Source organism: Sinocyclocheilus anshuiensis, unplaced genomic scaffold, assembly GCF_001515605.1.
Source record: "Sinocyclocheilus anshuiensis isolate Anshui unplaced genomic scaffold, SAMN03320099.WGS_v1.1 scaffold2047, whole genome shotgun sequence".
NCBI lineage: Eukaryota > Metazoa > Chordata > Actinopteri > Cypriniformes > Cyprinidae > Sinocyclocheilus > Sinocyclocheilus anshuiensis.
This window is the reverse complement of record NW_015554063.1, coordinates 140,894-165,393: the sequence shown is the minus strand read 5'-3', so window position 1 is coordinate 165,393 and position 24,500 is coordinate 140,894. Positions and strand designations below refer to the sequence as shown.

Below are 24,500 nucleotides of genomic sequence, written 5' to 3'. Positions count from 1 at the left end.
AAATACAAGTAGAAAGTCCCACACCGCCACCTGCTGTCCCATAAAGGCCAATACACAATTTGAGACTGGAGAGATCGGTGGCAAGTTAAACATAGTTAAAAATAAAATTCTTCCTGTACCTAATTTTTTTTTTTTGCATTATTATTACTAATGAGTTACACATTAGATCTCACTAAATACTGATGAATAAGTGTCAAATTTTTTCTTGGTTGGATGGATGCAAAAAATGTGAAAGTATTTTTTTTTTCTCAGCAAAAATGAATTTCAAGATTACTATTTTGGCAGCAGGGTTTATTAGTTTTTCATAGCATGTCACATTAGAATAAATGACAGAATATGTATTTATATGCCTCTGAAATTTCTGTCAAACATAAATTTGTATTTTTCAAGAGTAATGATTCAAAATGTTTTTAAAAAGCAGGTCAGCTGAAGGACTATAATGTGACCTGGTCAGTAAAATAATCTTCATGCTTAAGTATTTAATGTAACAAACATTTTAGTTCCAAGCAAAAAAAGATGAAATCTATTAGGCATATTTCCTGGTTAATCTAATCTGATACCCATACATAACTGGATTCATATTTTTTTTAATTCTGTGCCAAATTCCCCACAGGAGAACCTAAGTAAAATAATGCTGAGAGTTTCCATCTCTAATCATATTTTCACAGTGTCCTCTTGCATAGTCCTGCATTTCTCCTGGAGGAAAACTAAAGGGTTTCAGGCTGTCAGGTTCTTTCTAGAGACACACACACACACACGCTATGACTCAGATAATAGAGCACTGAGTGGAAAGGCGTCGTCCAATACAGATCCTGCAGAGAGAGATTAAAAATAGTCAAACTGTGAACAAAAGAGTGGCAAACATAAAGTCAGACTTTATAAGTGAAAAAGTGTCTCACCCCAACCCAAGCATAAGGATGTGTGTCAAAACTAGAGAGGGTAGCAGTAACTTCAGCAAGTCTGTGTTAATTTCCTTTTCATTTTTGTCTGTGTTTTTGCAGCACATTCTGTTCCGTTTTGGACGTTTAATAATAAATGCTGCTGGTGGTACATTCTCTGGTCGGCTGGACCAGTTACAGATCCTTGCGACAGCCTCAGCTTCCTGTTTGCTTTCTGCTACAACTTCCCCCTGGAACAGAAAGAGCAAAGCCTCAAAATAAAATCTGACCTTTTAGTAATCGAAGAAGATTTAGACAAGTTTGTTGAGATTTAGAGAAATGTAGCATTACATAACTTGCTCACCTATCCTTAGTCTTGAATGGGTGCCGTCAGAATGAGAGTCCAAACAGCTGATAAAAACCTGACAATTATCCACAAACAAGCCACATGACTCCAATCCATCAATTATCAGTGTAAAGTGAAATGCTGTGTGTTTGTAAGAAACAAAGCCATTATTAAGGCACTTTAAGGCATTCTATTCTGCCCAAAATACGAGTCCATAATCCATAATAACATTTCCTCCAGTGAAAAAGGCCATCCTCTATTGTCATCAAAATCCACAGATATATTTGCTTTAGATTGTTTTCACTTGTAAACGATGCTTGAATTGTGCATGTTTCTCCTGATCAGACAAGGCAATGTTTCTCTGGAAAAAGCAATATTGTGGATAGAGGACTCGTAGTTTAGTAGGAAGCAATGTTTCTTACAAACACACAGCTTTTTGCTTCACAAGACGCTAAGTGATGGACTGTAGTTGTATGGATTACTTGTGAAGTTTTTATTTGCTATTTGAGATACTGTCATTCTGATGGCACCCATTCAATGAGCAAGTGAAGAAATGCTAATTTTTTTTTTTTTTCCAAATGTGTTCTAATGAAGATACAAACTCATTCACATCTTGGATGGCCTGATGGTGAGTACATTTTCATTTTGGGGTAAACTATTTTTAGTGCAATATTTGTACCACTTAAACCCATTATTACTGCCTATGAATATTGTGGAAGGGTATTTATATTTTAAAAAATGCAAACCTGTGCAAGAAAAACTTTTTTTTTTTACCTCTGCAATGGCATGTGTGTTGAAGGAGGCTGCACTGATGAGTGGAGGTGTCTGGACACGTCGAGGACTAGGAGGAAACAAAATCCCAACAGCCAATGTGATGAGAATGATCATACACTCTCTTGTAAAAATCTTGCATGTACATGTGAAGTGGTTTATACACACCTGCTACAGTGAGAACTTGTCCGTGAACTACTGCTTGATTCCCGTTGTGCTTCCAGAAGCATTTTTTCCAGGTCTGTGATATCAGACAGGGCTGGTGTGCCCTCACTATGTTCACTGCATGAATCAAAGTAGAGCTCTACCCATGAGTCTGGTGGAGAAAGGTACATCAGAATATTTAAAAATGATAACTGAAGGCAGTTTCCACTTTTAGAAGCGGTAAATGTTTGATTAGGTCTTTCAGATAGAGCTTTACAAACAACCACACATACTTTACTACACTTAGTGTAACAGAAACTGAACCAAAAAGGGGTGTTAGTCAATATTTCCAATACAATCCGTGCAAAAAAGGGGTCACCGTAAATGTCTCTTGTCCTTCAACAGACAATTGGACCAACAAAAATAGAACAAGTGTTTGTTTTAGCAAACAAGTTGCTGACTTGGCAGATTTGAACAAAAGGTTCTGCTTTATAGAGATTTATAAAAAGAAAACAGGGTATAAAGGGTGTAAATAATTTATTGTTACTATTAATGCTCTTATTGTTTTCGTTAGTTGTCGATGTAGGTACGTTATTTAATCGAGCAAGACAGATTGTGTAACTCACCATGCAGACTTTCTTCCTGGGTTATAAGTTTTTGCGCTGACATCGATGTTCCTTGGAATTTCAAATACGTTTTAAAATGTAGTGTGTCCTAAATTTAGTTTGTTTGTGAACAAAAGACTAAAGGTTGCTCGACCTGAGAAAAATACGGGACAGTATAGCGCTCCTGGAAAACACTGACGAAATATTTTGTTTAGACAGACACCATGCAGTCTATGACAGACACCGAGCTCTTATTGGTCAGTCCATAGACCAATCATCTCAACCTACGTAGGTCTGTAGCACTCAGGCACGAACACGCTACACTAGACTAGAGTGTGGGGTTTTTTTGGAAATACAATAAAATATAGTGATGTTGTTGTACTCTCTCCCTCTCAAGATTCAAGTGGTTTCATTCGCGTGGTAATTAAAAAATTCTGATAAAATAAAAACAAGGAGAAGGAAAAGGAAAAAAGAGTACATAATGATTTGTCTGTTATTTAAATATTTAGTGTTGTTGTCATGGTGCGGTTAGTTATGGAGGACGAAACCTATGGAGAACGAAACCTGCAAAAACAATAAATAAATAAATGCACAAATAAATAAATAAATGTGTGTATAAATACACAAATTCTTGTTTAAATACATATAGAAATAATTAAACGTGATTAAATTAGGCAAATAAATAAAATAAATTGGTGGGCAAATGGAAAATGTTTAAGGAAATGCTAAACTCATCCTAACTATTTTCCTTTGATCACTCATTTATTTCTGAATGTAGTTCCACATTTATTTTTCCTCTACACAACATGCTAATGAGAGGGTGTCAACCATGGACTTGGTTGGGTCTTGTGATAGCTGGAGTCGTGGTAAATAAATACACACATTGTTGTTTAAATGGGAAATATTTGTTTTTTCTACGTATATATATATATATATATCACAAGTACACATCCCAACATATTGTAACATTCATATTGTAAAATGTTAACGTTGCTTTAAGTTTAAACGAGTATTTCAAAAACTTAATTTAGGATCGAAAATATTTGGGAATCCTGATCTAGAGAACTGTAGGTTATTATGAATTTTGTGCTGGTGCAATGTAAATTATGTGTTTATCTATCTGTCTGTCTGTCTGTCGAAAGAAAGAAAGAAAGAAAGAAAGGGTGGGTGTTTTGAGGCCTGTTTTTACTTGGAAAAATGTTTTTTGATTTTTCTTTTTCTTCAGATGTCTGAAGAGTTGGTAAAGCAGTTGAGCAATTATAAAGCTCAGCTGCAGCAGGTGGAAGCGGCGCTCTCTACAGATCCAGATAATGAAGATCTGCTTAAACTACAGAAGGACCTCCAGGTTTGGGGCACAATTATCCACTGCTTTTTGTGAGGCATTACTACAGTAGAGAAGAATTGTGAGGTTTATATGTATCTTTATACACTTACTGGTATAATGTGTTTGTTCTTTTGTATGTGTTTGCATTGTTGAAACTTTCAGTGGTCTGCCATGTTTTTCAGGGTCCAGTTTTTGTCACTTAGGCTGATGACTGATAGCTTCTGACAAGATTTAAAGTACCTTTCTATGTAAGTATATTGATCAAATAATTGCTGTTATCTGTCACTATAGGAGGTGATTGAGTTGACAAAAGACCTGTTGACATCACAGCCGGTGGAGGGTGCAACCAGCACCAAAAGCTCAGAGGCAGTCGCTCCCACTCGCAGCTGGAGGGTCGGAGACCATTGCATGGCCACCTGGACCCAGGACGGACAGTGAGTATCACACGCCAACACAGTGCTGGGAGGTATATTGATATTATTAATTGAGTGTTGGGTGGGATTGTGGTCGGCTGCATTTGGAGGAGGGATTTGTGTGGATATCCGTACTCACCTGCTTACAGTGCTGTGTGATTGGCAGGGTATATGAAGCAGAAATTGAAGAGATTGACACTGAGAACGGCACAGCAGCCGTCACCTTCGCTGGCTATGGTAATGCAGAGGTGTTGCCGCTTCATGTGCTCAAACCAGTGGAGGAAGGCAGGAGCAGAGAAGACGAGGGGGGAAAGCCCAAATCCAAGTAAGTGGATGTTAAAATGACTTTTAGATCAGTTTTGATATAAAATCTGAACAGTTCCACACATCTTTATAATGTGTTGTATGATTTAAAAACTGTAAATAAGCACAGTTGCTACAGTAAATTGAGATGTTAGTAAAGAAATACTTGTTTTATTTTAATTTTTGTTATTAATTTTATTTAATAATAATTTTTATTATAGATTTTTCTCTTCCCCCCACCTTGTAACACTTGGTGTTCCTGGTCAAAAATGATCTGCTTACAAAAAGTCTTGGTATGCTATTACGAAATATTGGATTCAATGTTTTTATTAACTTGTTTTCTTTCAATAACACAGGTTTTGTATTTCTTTTTTAAATTGATTATTTTGTAGGCCTTTTTGATCTGAACTTATATATTTTTTTTTACTGATATTTTTTTTTAGTTATTTCAAAATATTGCTTTTTTCCCTCTCCACTAAGGTGCATAATCTCAGATCAATGAGATTAATCCGTTCCAAAAGCAATATAAAACCTGGGCTAATTGAAAGAAATCAAGCTGACAAAGTTTGAATCCAAGATTTGCTGGTAACAGCATAATGAGAGATTTACGAACTATTTATAAAAGGCTAGTGCTATAGACATTAATGCACTTCACTGCGTTTGTGTTTGCATATGTCTGAATAATTCTGTTTTTTTATGTTTTCCCATTGTGTGTTTTCTCTTAGGAAAGAGCTGCTGGCAGAGCAGAGGGAATATAAGAAGAAAAAGACCCAGAAAAAGGTGCTGCGCATGAAGGAGCTGGAGCAGGAGAGAGAAGATCAGAAATCCAAATGGCAGCAGTTTAACAATAAAGCCTATTCCAAGAATAAAAAAGGACAGGTGCGTATGAGAGAAACAGAAAATCTGACTAATCTTGCTATGTTTTTTGTTTTTAACCCTGTCATCATGTTCGTGTTGTATGATCATCTTCTCTAGGTGAAGAGGAGTATATTTGCATCTCCAGAGAGTGTGAATGGAAAAGTTGGCGTTGGCACGTGTGGTATCGCAGATAAACCCATGACCCAGTACAATGACACTTCAAAATATAATGTCAGGCACCTAATGCCCCAGTGATCTCCCTTGTGTTCTGTCTGTTCCCATCTGTAATCACCAAACATAAAAATGAATCAAACTGAAACCCACTTAGAAATCATAAACAGATCTGATTGGACATGAAATAAATATAGTAACACATTTCCCTCGTTTTGTTTCTAGTAATAGTGGGTGTTTATTCTGTGGATGTTGGAGCTGTTCTGTACTGAACGAGTCTCTGGATGTTGTAACTAATAAAACATCAGTCCTCAGTGAAGCACAACTCCTGGTTAGTTTTACAGGTTTTTTTCCTCATGCTCTCAGGACCAAGTCTGCAGGAGCTGCTGAGGATGGGAACTCTGCTCTATAGTTTTTATAATGTGTTGAACAAGCATACATGGAAAGCACTGGCTTCCCTCATACATAGTGGAGATAGGGAATACTGGTGTCTTTGAACAGATTAAGCAGTTTTTTGTTTTGCTCTCTCCACCTCTGTGTCCAATAAGCATTCTGCTGCAGTCCATTTGCTTTTCAGTTTTGTATATTTACATATTTGAGAGAAATAAATGTTGATTTGTTGACATTTCTATAACAATTTGTGATTTATTTGCTTTTTCTTTTTATTCAAATTGTTTTCCAGCTGACATCTGTATTATTATAAAATTATTTATTTCCTTCATAAATTGTAGCACACTTTTATTTCAGAAATGTTACATTTACACACGACCATGAGACTGCAAATTACAAAAGCAGTATTTGACCATGGAAGACAAAAACGCATTGGTGAGAACAAGAAAACATCACTATTAACATAATTACAGCACAAAAAATTAAAATCCATGTATTTGATACATGCTGGCTGGAGCGGAACTCTACAGGACAGTGGCCCTCCAGGACACAGTAATTAACATAATGGTTATACCCTATTACATAGTCAATCAAACTACTAGTAGAATAACGATCTGTTATCAACCACATTTCCATTTACAAACCAACAAAGCTTCATATCACACTGGCTGTTTCCCTTTTAAAAATTATTTTAATACTTTAATATTCCTAATATGCAGGAATTCAATTGCACACAGTCTTTCATACAATTCACTGGCACCTGATAAATTTGGCACACAACATCAATTCATCTACAAAACACAATGTAGAGCCATCAAAATATTTCCGATACTTCTCATGTTCAGTGTTTAGGGCTGTGAATAAGGATTAGAATTTTTCACTTAGTCTGCTGATGTGTGCATTTATGTACAGTTTATAAAAGTGTAGGAGGATATTCTTAGGCTATTTAGTTGTTTATATAGCTGTAGCAAAAAGTGTTGAAATATTATGTTTTACAATCACACAAGTCATTGCTTCGATGTTAATATCCCTGTCTGCTAGCCATCGCATTTTTACATTTGGCCCTGCTGAAAATACATTACCCACAAGCCCCTGCACAGTCACATTTACTCAGTCCTTCTTGCATTCCTTTTCTTCTTCTATCTCCCTTTCTTCTTGCTCCTTCTCTCTCTCCTTCTCTTTGTCTCTTCTCTCTTTCTTTTTGCTCATCCGCAGGAAGGAAGGAGTACGAAACTTGTTTTTCTTCTTTTTGGGTGTCTTTGGCTGACTTTCAGAAGAGCTGGTGACTGAAATGTTGTTGGCGACGGTGGTTGTTATGGAGACCTGCATCTCTTTAGTGATGCTGAGCTCTGTGACCTGTAGAGTGAGGTCATCATCCTGCGTCAGGTCATCGCCATCGCTGCTCTGCAGCAGGGCTGAAAGACTGTCTGAGAACGAGAGGAAGAGACCTTTCAGCATGAGGTTGTCCAGCCCAAAACCATAAAACTGCAGCTAATCTGGTTATCAAATATCAGTGAGATTATATGAGAGAATCTATACCTCCTCTTTCAGGGCTCATAAGAGGTGAGATTGACAGGGACACGGTGGAGCCGTCATATGTAGTCATTTCTCCATCTGTGAATTCCTCATCAGCCTCTGACAGAAGAGCTTGTATGTCAAGAAAACATAATTTGATTTAGCCAAATAAAACACAGTGGTTAAACTGAGGTTTTGAAGGTAGGGAAGCAGCAACATCTCCCTGAGATGGAAAGTATGTACTGGATCAAACAAGAAATACACTGGAGCTTACAGGAAATGGAATGGGCTGGCAAACTAAATAATTATATACACTACTGTTCAAAGGTTTGAGGTCGGGAAGATTTTTTTATGTTTTTGAAACAAGTCTCTTATGCTCACCAAGGATGCATTGATTTGATCAAAAATACTGTAAAAAATAGTAACATGACAATGTTGTCATACTGATTTATATTTTAATATGTCATTTATTCCTGCGATGTCAAAGCTAAAATTTCCATTACTCCAGTCTTCAGCATCACATGGTCTTTCAGAAATCATTCTCATATGCTAATTTGCTGTTCAAGGAACATTTCTTATTATTATTAATGTTGAAAACAGATGTACTGCTTAATATTTTTGCTGCATTTTTCTCAGGATTCTTTGATGTATATGAATTTCAAAAGAACGGCATTTATTTGAAGTAAAAAATCTTCTTCCTCACACTTTTGCTCAATTTACTGTGTCCTTGCTGAATAAAAGTATTAATTTATTTAAAAAAATAATCTAGCTGACCACAAAACTTTGGTAGTTGGTAGTTACATTCTGTGTCCTTGTATGCAGAGTGTGCGTGTACCTGATTGGCTGTTCTTATTCTCCACAGTTTGTGTGTATTCCTGTATCTCTGCCTCTGATTGGTTAAAAGGGTTGGGTGGTAGAGCAGCTGTCTGCTTCTCATCCTCGTAGATGAATGCCTGAAAAATAATAATGGCAAAGGGATTGACTGACAATTGTGTAATTTTTCTTTATGTTTTGCCACGACAGTGGTTTTGGACTTCATGCTAAATTGTTTCAGCCTCAGAGTAAAAAAATCAAAAAGGTAATTGTGAGATAAAGTTTAAAATATGAAATAAGGTCACACTGCAAAATATAAAGTCACAATTACCTTTTTTGACTGATGAGGAAACAAAAACTGAGTAGAATTCAGCTGTTGTACTCTATGTAGGGACTCATGTCGAGATTTCATGGTGATTTCATGGAGACCCTACATAGAGTACAACAGCTTTTTCTAGGTTGCTGATGTTATTGAGGTTTCATCTCATGTGAGTGTCATAATTTTTAACATACCTTTCAAAAGTACTGTTACACTAGAAAAGTTTTAAAGTGTACTTTTAAAGGGAGTTTGACTGGTACTCGTGTTCGTGTTGGATTTATTGGTGTAGTTACGCACTGGTCCAGGAGGCTTGTCAATAACAATGTCTGCCAGCAGCTGAGACTTGGGTCCAGCTGTCATCAGATCTGCTCTGTTCTGCTCCCGAATCTAAACCAGCACAAAACAAAGCAGTGCTTTAGTGTACAGAACACAATCTGTGGACACAGTCTGTTCAGTCTGTATTTTCTTTCTTTCAAAATACCTTATTTCTTTTTTCCAGTACTTCACTGGGGTTAGTATTAAGTGGGACAAACTGGTTGGGGTCCTCAATCCTAATTGGGGTGTCCTTGCAGCTGCCTGACTCTTCTGACTTCATCCACTAAAAAATAAAGAAAATAATGAATTGAAGAATTATTAGTGAATATTAAACAAATACATAAAACAGGTGAAAATATAGTAAAAATGTTTGGCATGCCACCAATTTTTTATTTATTATATTTGTAATATTTAAATAATATTTTACCAATAAAAGTTCATGAACAATAAAAAAAAAAAAACGTATTTCTACTCTCCTGGTCTGATCTACAGAAGCTCATTTTCCCTCAAAAATTAAAAAGTTAAAAAAGGGAAAAAATATCTGTGACTTGTGTCTTTTTTCATAAATCTGTGTATATTATGTAATTATTTATTACTTTGAAATATATCTCAATTATATATCTTATTATTTTCTTAGTCTGAGGCGGTAACATGCTTCCATACTGATCATTGATTAACAACACTGAACACTGACTTTATCAGGGATCTTATCTATGCACAATCAGCTTGTAACACTCCAAAGAGAAAGGAAAACTTGAAATCGCATCATATGACCCCTTTAAGTTGATGAAGTGAATTTATAGATAATACTGATTCACAGCCACGTGAAACCCTCAATGTTGTTTGCAAATATGTTTGTACATGATCATATGCAAGGATACCATGGTTTTGGTCCGGGGGCTGCAGGTCCCGTTGATGGACTCCTCAGGTACATTGACTTTTAAGTAGCAGTTCGGTGAGTTCAGCCATCGTATCCTTTCTCTATCCCGCTTCTGTGCCAGGAAATGCAACGGACTCTGTGGAAAGACGTCCTTTTCCTCTAGTCCCACCCCTGTGACGGTCGCTGGGATCTCCACATCGTTGTGGTGTCGAGGCTTCTCTTTAACTATGGGATGCCGGTAAGTGTAACCTGTTCTGTAACCCTGGAAACACAAGGTGTCATGTTAGCTATCACTATTGTTTATTACTGTTAAATATTTAATAATACATGCTTAATGGAGTCAAAAAGACAACATTTAAACGTTGCTAACACATCTGGTATAGATTAGCTCACAGACCACTCACTAAGTTATCTAACATCCTCATAAGTGACTCAAATTCTGCCTCTCCAACCCTCCATCTGATATGTCCGCCTGGCATTTGTCCACTGGGATTTTTCGTAGGAGCAGTTTTCAGACTTGTTCTGTCTAACACGCACAGGTTGTCAACGCCACCCGCACATAACAGAGCGCTAACCTGAAGAGAAACAAAGGCAGAAAGACAGAGATGATGTTGGATGACAGTTTAACCGCTCTATAAATCTACTGGCAGAGTAAACATCAAATTTTCATTTTTGGGTGAACTATCCCTTTAAGGTCATCCTTTCATTGGTTTATCCATTCAACTGTACCAGAGTTCGTTTGGAAGCGGACCGAGATCACCTCTTCAGCTGGGTCTCGGTACAGTTGTTTGGTCCGCACCTGAATGCGATTGCTGTATTCACACCTGCCCAAAAGATCCGCACCAATGGGGGAAACGAACTTGAGTTCGATTCAATCGAACCAAACAAGACAGGTGTGAATACACTCTAAAGTTTCATTGTGCATGTCTCTTTAAATGCAAATGTGCTGCTGCTCCCCACCCCTTTTCCAAAATGAGGCTGTGCCTTTACAGCTCGTACGTCAGATATTCTGCCAAAAAATATGTGTTTGGTTTTGATTATCATGTCTATTGCGCTTAAATCATGTGTTTTAAACCATACTGGCTTAAACTTCTGATATATACGTTTTTCTGAGTGCACACATCGAAGCCCGCACACAGAAATCGACTGTCACATGGCATGTTAGTACTACACAAAAATCTTTCATGTCTTATTGCACTTAAACTGTCAAATACACACAAGTTTATGTTAAAAACACATGCGAGTTACAAAAACCGTCAGTTATGTCTGTGAAGGTAAACAGCCGGGAAAGAAACTGCATGTTTATATTAGATATGCGTGGCAGCAGCGTAATATACAGTAAATAAATCCATGGCATTCTTGTCTCCACTGAGGCTGGGACTCTAAATAGTGTTCTGTGATCTTCAGTGCAGCCAAAGACAGACCAGTTAGCATACTTTGCTTGAACTTTCGCCATGGTGTTAAAACTGGTATACCATTGTCGCTTGCGAAAAAACAATGATTGCGCCGTGGGTGGAAACTTGCAGATTAAGAGGCGGTAATATTATAATAAAATCCCTTTTCTAAGTCACGGGGAAGCAAAAACTGACAAGCTCTTTTTTTTTACAAGCTTGCAGAAAAAGGCTTACCAAAAAAATGTACTGTGTTGTTCTTTTTCTCATTATAAAAAGTCAGATTTTCATGATATGTCACCTTTAAACAAAGCTAGAATGATCTGGGCCTTTGATTCAAAAAAGAAAAAAAATGATTAGCAGCCTGGTTGTCAATCCATTCCATTTTCTGTGTTTTCCAGATTTAGTTTAATCCAGTATATATACAGTATTTATATATATATATATATATATATATATATTACTTTTTAATTTAGTGTATGTATTTGTATTAGTTTATATATTCGCATGTGTCTGTATTTCAGTTTTAAATGTGTGTGTGTACCTGTATCTCACACACTTGGTGGCTGTGATAAAGATAATGAAAAGCTTCCTCTATCGTCTCTCCAAATGCCAGTAAACCTTGATTCCTCAGGACCAAAACCTAAAAACAAGCAGAATTACATCAGTGTTGCGATTCCAGCATTCAGTAATGCACAAAATATTTCTATAAATATAATACTAAGCGATTTTATAATGACTATAACTATAAAAACAAAAGTCAACAACAATTAACAAAAAATTCTAAAGCACATTTTAACTTGGGAATGGTGAGGACCTGCTATTTTTCCCTTGCCATGCTGTACTATAGTGAACTCCTAATGGTTGTCATGCCAACGGGTAGCAGAATTCACAGACTGTCACCTTGGCACTGGGACCAAGAGCTTTCTGAAGTTCCATCTTCTCCTGCTCGTTGGCTAAATCACCATGGTAGCTAAAATAAGACACCTCCCCCAGCAGCAAAGCTTCATGGGAAATGGGTAAGATGCCACATTTCATAGAAGAGACCTACGGGACATACAGAAGTTGCAATGTGTGTGTTACACTTTAACAGGCAGGGTGAATGCTGGGTCTATGCCAATGGTTTTTAAGGGTATGGGGCCCACTAGGGGGCCTCAGCAAACTTCCAAGGGGGCCGCAGGACATACATATCTATATATATATATATATATACACACTGCTTGTGCGTGTGTGTGTGTGTGTTATTACTCACGGCAGCTGTAGTTGGTGTGTATGTATGAATAACACATTTGGCATCTGGTCGGGCAGAATACACTGCAGAATGTGGTTTGAATCCCAAAACATCCACAGGTAATGCAGAGGCTCCCTGATCAACCACCTCACCAATCAGATTTACCTTCACCTTTGAAAACCAAACATTACAAGGAAATGATAAACATGATTTATTGCCTTGTTTAATATATTCTTCCACATATTACATATAATGGTGTAATTATATTCAGTTGTCAGGGTTTCCAACTTCATAATTCATGTTCAGGATGTGTGTGGGTGTGTGTACCAGACTAGCTGCTGTGGCCTCTGAGAACGACAGTCCTTTAGGAAGAATAAGAATATGATCTTGCTCTTTACTGATACGCAGCTGGAGAAGAAAATAACAGAGAAAGAGTAAAAGAAAGCGAAAGAAAGACAGACAGAGAGAGAGAGAGTACATTATAATAAATGTTGGTATCAGACATACAACATGGTGAAATAATGTATAATACATATTTTGTTTGAATATGTATTTATTTAGTCATTTATCAGATAATATACAGTGGGTACGGAAAGTATTCAGACCCCCTTAAATCCTAATCAAGTCCAATCAGTATAATCAAACACAGCTGGACTCAAATGAAGGTGTAGAACCATCTCAAGGATGATCAGAAGAAATGGACAGCACCTGAGTTAAATATATGAGTGTCACAGCAAAGGGTCTGAATACTTAGGACCATGTGATATTTCAGTTTTTCTTTTTTAATAAATCTGCAAAAATGTCAACAATTCTGTGTTTTTCTGTCAATATGGGGTGCTGTGTGTACATTAATGAGGAAAAAAAATTAACTTAAATGATTTTAGCAAATGGCTGCAATATAACAAAGAGTGAAAAATTTAAGGGGGTCTGAATACTTTCCGTACCCACTGTATATATAACATATTTTGTTTGAATATAGAGAAGGTCTCTACACATTGCCAAAATTTTTACAGTCTTTTCTAAACAACTGTTCACAAAGACTGCCCTGCCACTTTTTGAATTCATTTTTGCATGCTGGTCTGGTACTGTGGCATAATCTATTCCAGAAAAATCCACAGTTAAACAGCATGTAAAGGTGGCCTCTTCTTTTTTTAAGTGGGCGACACTTGGCCAGAATTAGCTAAAATCAGGACCAAACTATGTTAAGATCGTTTTTCTTCTTCAAAACAGCAAAAAACAAAACATGACATTTGATTTTTACAAACTCGATGCAAACCATATTTATATGTATAAAATATGGAAATGCATTTCAGTCTGAATGGTAGATAACATTTCAATTTTTTTCATCAATCAGGATGCAAAGTGTGATGTCCTACATAAAGTGCACTTTTGAGGACAGCTGTCTCAATTCATTCATTTGCACTTGCAAATCAATAGTGAATGTATTGAAGCACGCACTGTCAGAAAAAAGTACAAAAGCTATCACTGAGGTGCAGAGCTGGGTAGTAACTGATTACATGTAATCTGGATTATGTAATTATATTCCAAAAATGAAGTAATTGTAATTATTCAATTACATTTTAAAATACTCAGAATCAGACTACAGTTACTTTTTTATTGATTACATGATTACATATTATTCACTCTATAGCAATAAATTATTCATAATGTATTGAATCTCCCTAATTCTTCTTTTTGATATTTTACATTTTTCTTTCTAAAATAGCCTACCGCTTATATAGTCATAAAGTCTTCCAGTTTTGCAGACATTCCCACAAAGACCAGTCACTATCATGTAAATATTAATCACACAGAAATTTGAGAGGCCACACAGCATTTGACCACTGCATTTACACAAATCCTTTCCGTTTTAAGACACATTAAGTTTTATTTGAATTATCACTAGATTTTTTAACCTTGTAGCATTCATGTAGTTTGTCTCTGGAAGGCTTTTGTCTTTCAAACAAATTTACGTTATTTCTTATTTACATGTAATGCAGGGATTACTAAACTTTTTTTGTCAGCTGAACCTCTTTCACCTAATATATTTACTTGAAGGACCCCTGAGATTTTAAAATAAATATTTTAATAATTAAGAATCACATGAATTGCATGTTCACGGATCTCTGACATTGGTCACATGACATGCAGGTAAACAAATAAAATATCAATATTTTTTAGTAAGTATTTTATTTTGATTGATGTTATTTTAAAATGAGTTATCTGTTTAGTTGTGCTATCTTACAATCAATATATAGTAAATGTAAGTTAAAGTGTCGCTGATGTAACAGGTTAAAACTTGGAGTGGCGATGAGGTCTTAAAATGTATGGAAAGAGTCTTAAAAAAGGTCTTAAAAAGTATTAAATTTAACTCCATGATTCCTGTATATACCGTTTTTATGACTGAATTAGGCTAATTGTTAGCTCTTCATTAAACTCACAAGCCTCCTGCAGTTCCTTCACAAACCCCAGTTTGGGAAACTTTGATGTAATGTAGCCTAATGTTTAATGCACTTCATGTTGTCAATAACAACGAATGGAATATATTTTCTTTTTCTTTGCATTTTTATATCAATATGGTACAGGATTATCCTATTTAAATCAATGTGACAAATTAGGTCAAAAGTAATCTAAAAGTAGCCTGATTATATTACCTAAAATGTGTAATGTAATGGATTGCGTTCCAAACTACAGTTTTTGTCATGTAATTTGGAATCATTAGCGAATTACAATTTGTAAGTAATACCAAGTTCTGCTGATGTGGTACCTTTTCAAAAGCTAGGGGTGCTTCGATCAGGATTTTTGAGGCCGATCACCGATCACCGATCACAGAAAGCAGTATCTGCCGATACCGATCACCGATACCGATCTTTTTATAGCCTTCTTTTTATCATTTATAACTATTTATTGTGATACTCCAATCAGGATTTTTAGACATTTATTCAGGGCCTGAATTTCATTTTTGAAAATGGGGGGAATTCCTCTCTTAGGTGACTCTTGTGAGAGGAGGCATTGCAATTCTTTTTTTACACAGTACAGTAATACAATCTTTCACAGACATGTTTAAACACAATAAATATAAGCAACACATTATTCAATGCTTTTTACTTTTGCATTTACTTCTAGATTTATATATTAAGTTGCTCAAGCAAGTGGCAAAACATTTAAACTACTTTTCTTACGTTATCACAAACTTACCATTGACAGAAATAGTCAGCTCTACTGCCTTTTCTTTTGTATTTAAATCTTTATTACAAGCTTAAAATTTTTATTACAAGCTTTAAACCTAGCCAAAAAGCCATACGTGTTGACTGTGAAACACAGTACTTTAATAATATGCATTTATGGTGTAATTACTACATATTCGTGTCAATCCATTTTCATATTTACTGCAAACAATGCGCTGATGTTTACTCGGTGTGGAAACGATCTCTGCTCTGCTGCAGATGCACCGCTACTGAACGCACTGCCGGACCGCAACCGTGTGCAGTGTGCACGCTTTATTAATCTGTTAACATGAGCGAGGGAAAAATACACACCACATACGCACTGCAAACGGAGTAATGTGAACCTGGCATTATGTGTGCGCGCTGCGAGTGTGCATGAGTGCACGGTCTCCAGGAGAGCACGCGGGCGCTGAATGGTTAAACAATTTATAAACTTTAGTGACGATGTGACACTGCCTCGATTGTGCAAGTGACAATTTCTGTGTCAACTGTGCAGAGTGCAGCTCGCTTATAGTGCAGACGCGATTTGATTTGAAGCCATTTGCGCATTTTGAGAGAGAAAGAGAGAGCATGCGCGGTGATTCACTCACGCTGTTTGTGAAATTACGTCTCACACAAGGTTTTCAAATTACTTTATACGTTATTTAATGAAGAAATATGAAGGTGAGTAGTGGTACCTCACCTTCAGCATTATAATTATTTCATCCACGCCGGACAGAGACTGAGACGGTGCCGCTGCATGCCATGCCCAAATTGTCATTGTCAACACATTTATTCTCCCTCTTCATTATAATAATTTCCCCTGCGCAGGACAGAGACTGAGATGGTGCCGCTGCATGTCGTGCCAAACCTTCTCACGGCAGCGTCATCAGTTTGAGATTGGTTTTTTGAGATTGGCCTTTATAGAGACCACCGATCAAACATCCCAACGTGATTATCGGCCGATACTGATCGGTAGCCGATCAATCGGAGCACCCCCATCAAAAGCTACACCTTTTTACCTAAAGGGTGCATCTTTATACCTTAAAGGTACATATCAGTATCTAAAGTCTACATATTAGTACCTAAAAAGTATACATTAGTACTTTTTAAAAGGGCAGCGCCCCAATGACATGAATGTGTACAGCACAGTAATCCATCTGATGCTTTTGTCATTTAGTGAGTTGTGAGTCATGACAGATCAGAGCAGAAGTAGAATTTACAGTTTTCTGTCTATTCTTTCCACAATGGCAGCTATTCTCTTGTCTCTCTGCATTGTTCTGACTCTTAAGCCATAACTATGGTAACCAGTGTTGTTTGAACAAAAGCATCTAATTTTATTACATGCAAAATGACTGTGAGCACAGTCAGTCCTAGGTCGGATTTGAAAAACAATGTGTGCTGCAAGGAAAAAAGGCAAAGTGTGCAACATATGTGAGTACTCACAGTTATATAAGTATTTGGGAAGTGGGTATGTCCGTATAGGTCTAGCAGCCGGTACAAGCAGGCGAGTTTACAGCGGCCCTGCCTCTCAGCTTTAGAACAATTAAACCACTCCACACCACACAGATCATTCACTGGACTAATTGACCCTGCACCTGGAAACACACACACAGGCAAACAACAAAAATAAATATCTGGCTTTATCTGAGCTTCTAGCTGATAACCATACAGAATTACATGCTTGCCATCTGTTGACCATAGTAACAACAAATAATCTTCAATGGGAATGTATAAAGTGTCAATGAAAATGTGTGTGTGTGTGTGTGTCTGTGTGTGTGTGTGCACTCACTGCTGGGACTGTATACTCCAGTGTTGCTAAATGTATTGCTCATGATCAGTTGTGCGATGTGACTGAGGAGACCACTGGAGTTACTGCCTTTGGAGCACTGCTCCTTTACCATACACTCCAGCTCCTCTTTAAAGTCCTGCAACAAACACACACATTTTAACACGTTATCAACACATGTATGACAGTGTATTGGATAACAAAATATCAAGCCAAGTGGCATTTATTTTAAATAAATATTTGTTTGAAACATTTGTTAAGGTTTTAAATTCTGTTCATTTAACACACAAACTGACTTTTGCAGTCACTAAAAAGACCAGTTGGTTAAATGTAATTGCAAGAAAAGTAGTTCTGAGAAAAGGTTTTGCATAAGATGTTTGCAGTTGCTACTCCATATTTTTGTGATTTATTTATATTTTATTTAATCTACACTAACATTCAAAAGTTTGGGGTCAGTAATATTTGTTCAGCAAGTATGCACTTTGCAACTGATCAGCATATTACAATGTTGTTGTTTTTTTCTATTCATTAAAGAATCCAGGAGAAATGTATCATGGTTTCCACAAAAATTTACTGTGTTCAACATAGATAATAATAAGAAATGTTTCTTGAGCATCAAATAATTATATTAGAATAATTTCTGAAGGATTATGTGACTCTGAAATCTGGAGTAATGACTACTGAAAATTCAGCCTTGCCTTACAGGAATAAATTATTAAAACAATTATTAGTATTAAATAGTAATAATATTTCACAATATTATGTTTTTTGAGCAATACACTCTTAGAAAAAAAGGTTATTTGTGGTTCTCTATAGAACCCTAGGGTTCTTTACTCAACTCCAAAGAACCCTTTATGCCAAAAAGGTTCTATATAAGGAGAAAGAACCCTTTTTGGCACAAAAGGGTTCTTTAGGCTAAACCATGCTTTCTACACTGTTTTTATACAGTCTATGGTTTACACATTAGGCTTCAATTATTTCAATTTTACTTTGACACACCTTTATTAAAATAAATAAACTTAAAATTTACGTCTGCACTTTCAAGTTTAATAGAAAATAATTGCCACGTGATCCTGTACACTGAAAAAATGCCTAACAACTAAATTAACTGGGTTTACTTAAGTCTACTATCACTGAATCAACCTATTAATTTATACCAACAAACTGTTTAGGTAGAAATACATGTGTACTAGCAGTGTATAGCAATCTGGACAGTTTTATTTATTAATAGGTACACGCTATAGTCTTCTGTTTAATCAGCACACTAACATGATTGCAAGTTAAGTTAGTCAGCCTACCATGTCATGTAAGATGCCGTACAGCTCTTTTATTGACGAGCATATCGTATGGAGTTTCAGTGTTCGATTTAGATTCTAAAAGGCTGTTCTTATAACTCATCCCTCCAAACAGATGCATAAAATGATCTTTGACATAAACAACAAACTTTAACGTGTATCTATGCTCTGATCAGTTTTGTCCCGTCTGCACAGCGCCGCATTTCAGCCGCGCTCCTCTCGCGAGAGTGATCACTAATAAGCGCGCGAGCGCCGCTGTTTAAACTTCAACGGTTAAGGTGCGCTTACTGCGCTCAGCGCAAGGGAGAACGACGATTACATTGGTAAGTGAGAAAATTAATTAATTTCAGCTCATTTCAATTACTCTTACCTAAACCCTTGTCATTTTTTTAGTTAGCCTAACGTTAAACGTTTATTTCAAGAAGCTATAAAGAAGAAAGGTGGTTTATCGCGTTGTCCAGGCCTGCGCAATTCTCCGCCGGGAGGTTTGTCATTTTTAACATGATTCCCTAAAGTATCTTGATAAAAACTGTTGTGAATTGATCAATAATGCTGGCGAGAGTTCATGTTATATTCTAATATTTGTTTGCCCTGTAGATTGTATTGGACCTAACGTATACATATAGGAAAAGATGAAACAAAGTTTCGTTCAAACACCGTCAGACTGCTGTTATAAACATGAATTCAAACCAAGAAGAACAAAGAAAGAAGCTGATGGAGATGTTTCCATTTTTTCTGTGGATAACTGAGTATTTGGTGTTTGCAGTTATAACGTAGTATAGTAAAATATAATTATTTGATTTGCTGAAGTAATTATTATTACATAAGTATATTAATAATAATTCATTACATTTATATAGCGCTTTTCTAGGCACCCTTTACTTTGTCAGGGGGTATCTCCTCATCCACCACCAGTGTGCAGCATCCACCAGCTAATCTGAAGTTACTGATATATATTCTTCTTCTTCTATTTTCCACATATTATCATGCAGGTTCTTATGATTGATTGATAAATAAATAAATATTTTGTACTGTCACTGCAGGTCTGGACTATGGAGTGCAGCATTACTTGTTTGGTCATCTACATTCAGATGAAAACACCACACTCCTCTCTAATTCAAGTAAGTTTTAAGATTTGATTTAATTGTGAGAGATTCCTTTCTTTTTCCTATTGTACTGTACTCTCCATAGGTCTAATAAATGTTTCTCTGACTTGTATCCCCATCTTAGGATGTCAAGCCTACTCATCGCAAGGAGAGTTAGCATCAAAATGGATGTGTCACTGACCAATAACACAGAGATGCCAGAAGTATCTGTTTGCTGTCTACTTTTTGTTCAGTACTATGGAACATCCAAAAGCCATCACTCAGTTAATTTAAATCAGCACTATTTAGCCCTTCCCAGTGCTGAAATTGTCATGGGTCCTTTGTTTTTATTGTTTAAATGCTTATTTGAATGTAAAATTAACATTTAATGCTTATAAATTTAAAAACAATACTAGTTTGTCTTTTAGCTCCCTTTTCAGAAACATGTGGTTCACCATCTTTCATGGGTTACAGAATTGGCAAAAAAAGTATGAATAAATAAAGAAAAATGGATTTATGTTAATCCCTGTAACTGTTGCACTATGAATTGCTGTGTTTTATATTGCTTGTCATTGTAAACGCTAATAAAAGTGTCTTAAATGATCACACAACACCTTGATGTGTTATGCTTATTGTTATTTCAGTTTTTCTAGTGATAAAGTAGCTACCTTTTTGGGAAGAACCTTTTCTTCTAAGACATGCAGCCTCTGTGAGCATAAGTAACATCTTTCAACACAAAAAATTTACCAACCCCAAACTTTTGAACAGTATGCAAAAAAAAAAAGTGCTTTAAGTCTGACTCATATTTTTCTCAAATATAGGACATTTCTGATTTGTTCATAGCTCATTCTTTCATGGTATTAAATAATTACTGACAACAAAACAGGCTTTAAGAGAAAAGTTCAGTAAACAGAATATCCAGTCATATGTGTCTTTGCCGTGAAACAGTTCAGAGAAATCGACATGCCCTGCGGTGAGACATGCTATACTTAATCTAATCAATTTTAAACAGCATTTTCTGCTTTTTATAATTACAAAGCATGCAGCTCTTATGGCCTCAAGCATGAATATTTATACTTTAACATCAAAATATGCTGCACCAAAGAATCATTTAGTATAATCCACTAATGAAGAAAAAACAGTTTAAAATGATAAAAATAAACATGCTGACCAGTTACAGAATCAGAAGGCATATGCTTTATATACATTTAAACTTAAAATAGTGATATTGATTTAAAAACAAAAATCATGGACATCACATCATTCAAATTTAAAGTTGAAACTATGAACTTCAACCTCAAAGCCTCAGGGTTGCAAAAGATGAATGATTTTGCTGTGTATTTAGCCAAAACCAGGACATGAACGTCATGCAGTTTTGTTGATTATACAGCTTCAAATTTTGCATATTATATGGATATTAAAAATAGATGAAGCTATAATCAGGTAAGACTGAGCTTCATCTAAGGCATCAGAAATGTGCCTATAGAGTTACAGCACTATCTAACATGATGCACAGAAATCCCTTCGGGTTCTTTATTCAATTCACCCACTCCCATATTTTTGATGATCTGTCCATGGTTACTAATGGCAACGGATCTCCACTTGTTGGTTGTTATGCAATCAAACAAGCGTGGGCTCCTCTTAAAATGCAAAGGGAGGGAGAGAGAGAAAGAGCATGCGAATTCTCACTTTGGTGCGAGTGTGTGGTTGACGTCTTACTGGACTCTGTAGAATCTGTGTGACTCTCTTTTTCTGCTCCATCATGTTGAAGTCCTGCCTCAGGTCAGGTGACATAGCGCTGCTCCTCAAAGCCTCGGGGGACTGGAGTTCTTCTGCGCTCTCGCTGTAGACCTTCTTCACATTTAGACTGGATGGGGGGCGGATGCGTAAACCGCCCACTTCATCGCCTGCACTCATCTCAACACGCTCACCCTCGCTCATACATAAACACAACACACAACCTTCTGCTTCAAAGAGAGGGAGAGAGATAGAGAGAGGTGGGCTGAGCGTTTTTCTGATCCACTTGAAGCTGTGTTCACAATTGCTGCATGAAAACAAAAAGGTCAGGGCACTTTGGATTACAAATGAATTGTCTAAACACACATACAAATAAACACTCTCACACACCTGCATGACTGATATGCTAAGTCATGCATATCAGCACGCACCCCACAGAGAACAATTCACACCTCAAATGCCCCTCTTTCCACCCTGATAGCCCGAAATCACCCCGGTTCATATGTGTTTGTCTTCTCCAGATAATAAATAAATAAAGTATATGAATAATGCAGTGCTAATTGACATAGGCTATCATTTATAAGAAACTAGCATAGAAACTAAACATATATATATTATATATAAATATATATTAATATATATTATATGTGATAAAAATGGAAAAAAAATTTCTAGTCATATCTTAAAATTGTCATTAGGAAAACATAGGAAAAAAATCTTATAGAATAAAAATGTATGGTTATTTCTTGATATTTCTGTCCCCCTCACTTCTGAAATGATGGCTACGCCCCTGTGTCTAGGTAGGCACTTCAAACAATATTTTGATGCACTAATATTGTGTAGCTGCTGCACTATATAACTGAACATAAAATTTAAGCAGAATACTAACTTCACATCCAAAAAGATGAAAACCGACTTATTTGAATGCATTTAAAGATAACTTATAATTGAAAAAGTCGCGCAGTTCTTGCTTTGCTGTCGCACTTTATTAAACATTTTGCGTCCATCTGTCTAAGCAAGTCTATTAGTCACATAACGAAATAAATAGGCTACTCACCTTTCTCGGTCTCAGTTTAAATTTAATCCCAGAATTGCAGCAGGAAACATATTAACTATATAAATCGGCTTCAACCAGAATAACTAACAACAGCACATCAGACGCATCCGAGTCCCTCAAGTCTCAGTTTCTTCTATCTAGAGCCGTAGGACTCTAGATAGGATACTCTTGCGTGTATCAGGATGTGTGAGAAGTGTTTTGCGTGGGAACTTGGTGAGGGGATCACGTGACAAGTCCTGTCCGCCCACAGGACCACCACGACCCCCCGAGCCTTATCTTTAAAATACACAGATAGAGTTTATACAAACGCGAAGATACGAGCCAGATGTTAGACATCAAACACACATATTTATACAGCCCTGCTGAGGCTGGGTTGTTTGACCACTTTATAGCAGTTTTACTCTTACGCATCCATAAATAGTCCTAATGAACATGTATAGTCCTATATATTCTATATTGCCCATAAAAAGCTTACTGTATTTATGTCTCACATATAAACTGACCCTGAGGCATTTGGTTTTATTTGTGGACCTGTTTGCATCAGTTTGAGTGTAAAACTTTTATTAAATGTTTACTTCACCTACCTATTGAATTACCTACATGTTATTACTTTTTTCTCTCATAAAAAGCATTAGGATTTTATCCCCCAATACAAAAGTTGGTTTAGCTCCAAACTCTCAGCAAGCACAGTGACTAGAACTCCCAAGATAAGAATAGAATAAGAAAACAAAGTAAAGTTGTTGTCTCTTTGTGCCTCTTCTTACACTTTCAGCTTCACACAAACACACATTTTATAACACAAAACAAACCTTATCTATGTCAAAACGGCTCTGAACTGGAGTTTGGCCTCCTGGATCTGACATCTCTCATGACTTGTTCTGTTTTTTTCATCCACCACATTGTTCTCTCAGTGAATCATTTAACCCTGCACACGCCAGCGCTCTGTGACCAACCTTCCCCTTTATGAATGTAGATAATTACCCTAATTACTTCAGTACCCGAGCAAACAAATGACTAACAATGATTCATTATTCTTTAAATGATCCTGCACACGAGCACCTGCTTTTGTTTGGCTGATGTATCCTAAGAGAAGTTCCTCCATTGCTATAGAATTTTGTATTTGTAAATTGATAAATTTTTTATGTCTAATAAGATATATAATAAGATATATAACATATATAACAAGATATGAAGATACTCTAAGGTGTTAGTGGAGAATATATAAAAACAATATGTTTTCATGACATTTCCTTTTATTCTTGGGTCCCTATGGATTTGATGAGCATGAGTTTCCCAGTTATCTTTGGATTAGCTTTAAAATTAATTATTCCATACATAAAATTATGTGGTAACACTTTATTTTAAGGTGTCCTTGTTACACATGTTACATGTGATTACTGTTATAATAACAATAAATTATGCATAATTACATGCAGATAACCCTAAGCCAAACCCTAATCCTAACCTTAACCATATAGTATAAGTACATGTAGTTAATTAATATTACTCAGTACTTAAATGTATAATTACACAGTAACAAGGACACCTTAACATAAAGTGTAACCAATTATGTAAATAGGACTATTCCTAGGATTATTCCATACATAAAATTTCTAAATAGGATTAGACATTTGTGGATAAAGAAATCATATTTGGTAAATATA

At 36.2% G+C, this 24,500-nt stretch overlaps 3 protein-coding genes across 6 annotated transcripts; 1 reads left to right on the top strand and 2 right to left on the bottom strand.

Annotated features, from left to right (window-relative positions):
- Positions 1-285: 285 nt before the first annotated feature.
- Positions 286-3,019, bottom strand: LOC107668598 (BCL2/adenovirus E1B 19 kDa protein-interacting protein 3). The gene is made up of 5 exons (XM_016460538.1): positions 2,766-3,019; positions 2,164-2,311; positions 1,999-2,065; positions 900-1,129; positions 286-812 (listed from the first exon to the last, which is right to left on the bottom strand). The coding sequence occupies exons 1-5, from the start codon at positions 2,806-2,808 to the stop codon at positions 767-769; spliced, it is 534 nt and encodes a 177-aa protein (XP_016316024.1). The 5' UTR covers positions 2,809-3,019; the 3' UTR covers positions 286-766.
- A 915-nt stretch (positions 3,020-3,934) lies between these two features.
- smndc1 (survival motor neuron domain containing 1) lies at positions 3,935-6,193 on the top strand. The gene is made up of 5 exons (XM_016460563.1): positions 3,935-4,089; positions 4,360-4,502; positions 4,648-4,806; positions 5,510-5,663; positions 5,760-6,193. The coding sequence occupies exons 1-5, from the start codon at positions 3,970-3,972 to the stop codon at positions 5,895-5,897; spliced, it is 714 nt and encodes a 237-aa protein (XP_016316049.1). The 5' UTR covers positions 3,935-3,969; the 3' UTR covers positions 5,898-6,193.
- Positions 6,194-6,556: 363 nt separating this feature from the next.
- Positions 6,557-22,944, bottom strand: LOC107668623 (gamma-adducin-like). 4 transcript variants are annotated; one of them, XM_016460568.1, is made up of 15 exons: positions 22,837-22,944; positions 21,762-22,009; positions 17,666-17,801; positions 17,320-17,471; positions 12,995-13,075; positions 12,689-12,838; positions 12,340-12,483; positions 11,981-12,079; positions 10,450-10,620; positions 10,047-10,307; positions 9,332-9,448; positions 9,148-9,237; positions 8,554-8,671; positions 7,743-7,850; positions 6,557-7,630 (listed from the first exon to the last, which is right to left on the bottom strand). In XM_016460568.1, exons 2-15 carry the CDS (start codon positions 21,981-21,983, stop codon positions 7,314-7,316), a joined length of 2,166 nt encoding a protein of 721 aa, XP_016316054.1. In that variant the 5' UTR covers positions 21,984-22,009; positions 22,837-22,944; the 3' UTR covers positions 6,557-7,313. The 4 variants fall into 4 exon arrangements, with proteins under 4 accessions (XP_016316054.1, XP_016316053.1, XP_016316056.1 ...); XM_016460567.1 differs by having other exon boundaries at positions 21,762-22,006; XM_016460570.1 differs by having other exon boundaries at positions 7,743-7,838; positions 21,762-22,006.
- Between the last annotated feature and the right edge of the window lie 1,556 nt (positions 22,945-24,500).

Excerpts from the sequence above, each read along its gene's own strand:
- LOC107668623 (XM_016460568.1), bottom strand. The coding sequence starts at position 21,983 with ATGAGCGAGGGTGAGCGTGTTGAGATGAGTGCAGGCGATGAAGTGGGC. Across the intron at positions 12,839-12,994 it reads AGGCCACAGCAGCTAGTCTG|GTGAAGGTAAATCTGATTGG; the intron begins GTACACACACCC and ends TGGTTTTCAAAG. Across the intron at positions 8,672-9,147 it reads TTGACAAGCCTCCTGGACCA|GCATTCATCTACGAGGATGA; the intron begins GTGCGTAACTAC and ends ATTATTTTTCAG.
- smndc1 (XM_016460563.1), top strand. The coding sequence starts at position 3,970 with ATGTCTGAAGAGTTGGTAAAGCAGTTGAGCAATTATAAAGCTCAGCTG. Across the intron at positions 4,090-4,359 it reads AACTACAGAAGGACCTCCAG|GAGGTGATTGAGTTGACAAA; the intron begins GTTTGGGGCACA and ends CTGTCACTATAG. Across the intron at positions 4,807-5,509 it reads GGGGGAAAGCCCAAATCCAA|GAAAGAGCTGCTGGCAGAGC; the intron begins GTAAGTGGATGT and ends GTTTTCTCTTAG.
- LOC107668598 (XM_016460538.1), bottom strand. The coding sequence starts at position 2,808 with ATGTCAGCGCAAAAACTTATAACCCAGGAAGAAAGTCTGCATG. Across the intron at positions 2,066-2,163 it reads ACAAGTTCTCACTGTAGCAG|TCCTCGACGTGTCCAGACAC; the intron begins GTGTGTATAAAC and ends GTTTCCTCCTAG. Across the intron at positions 813-899 it reads ATCCTTATGCTTGGGTTGGG|GATCTGTATTGGACGACGCC; the intron begins GTGAGACACTTT and ends CTCTCTCTGCAG.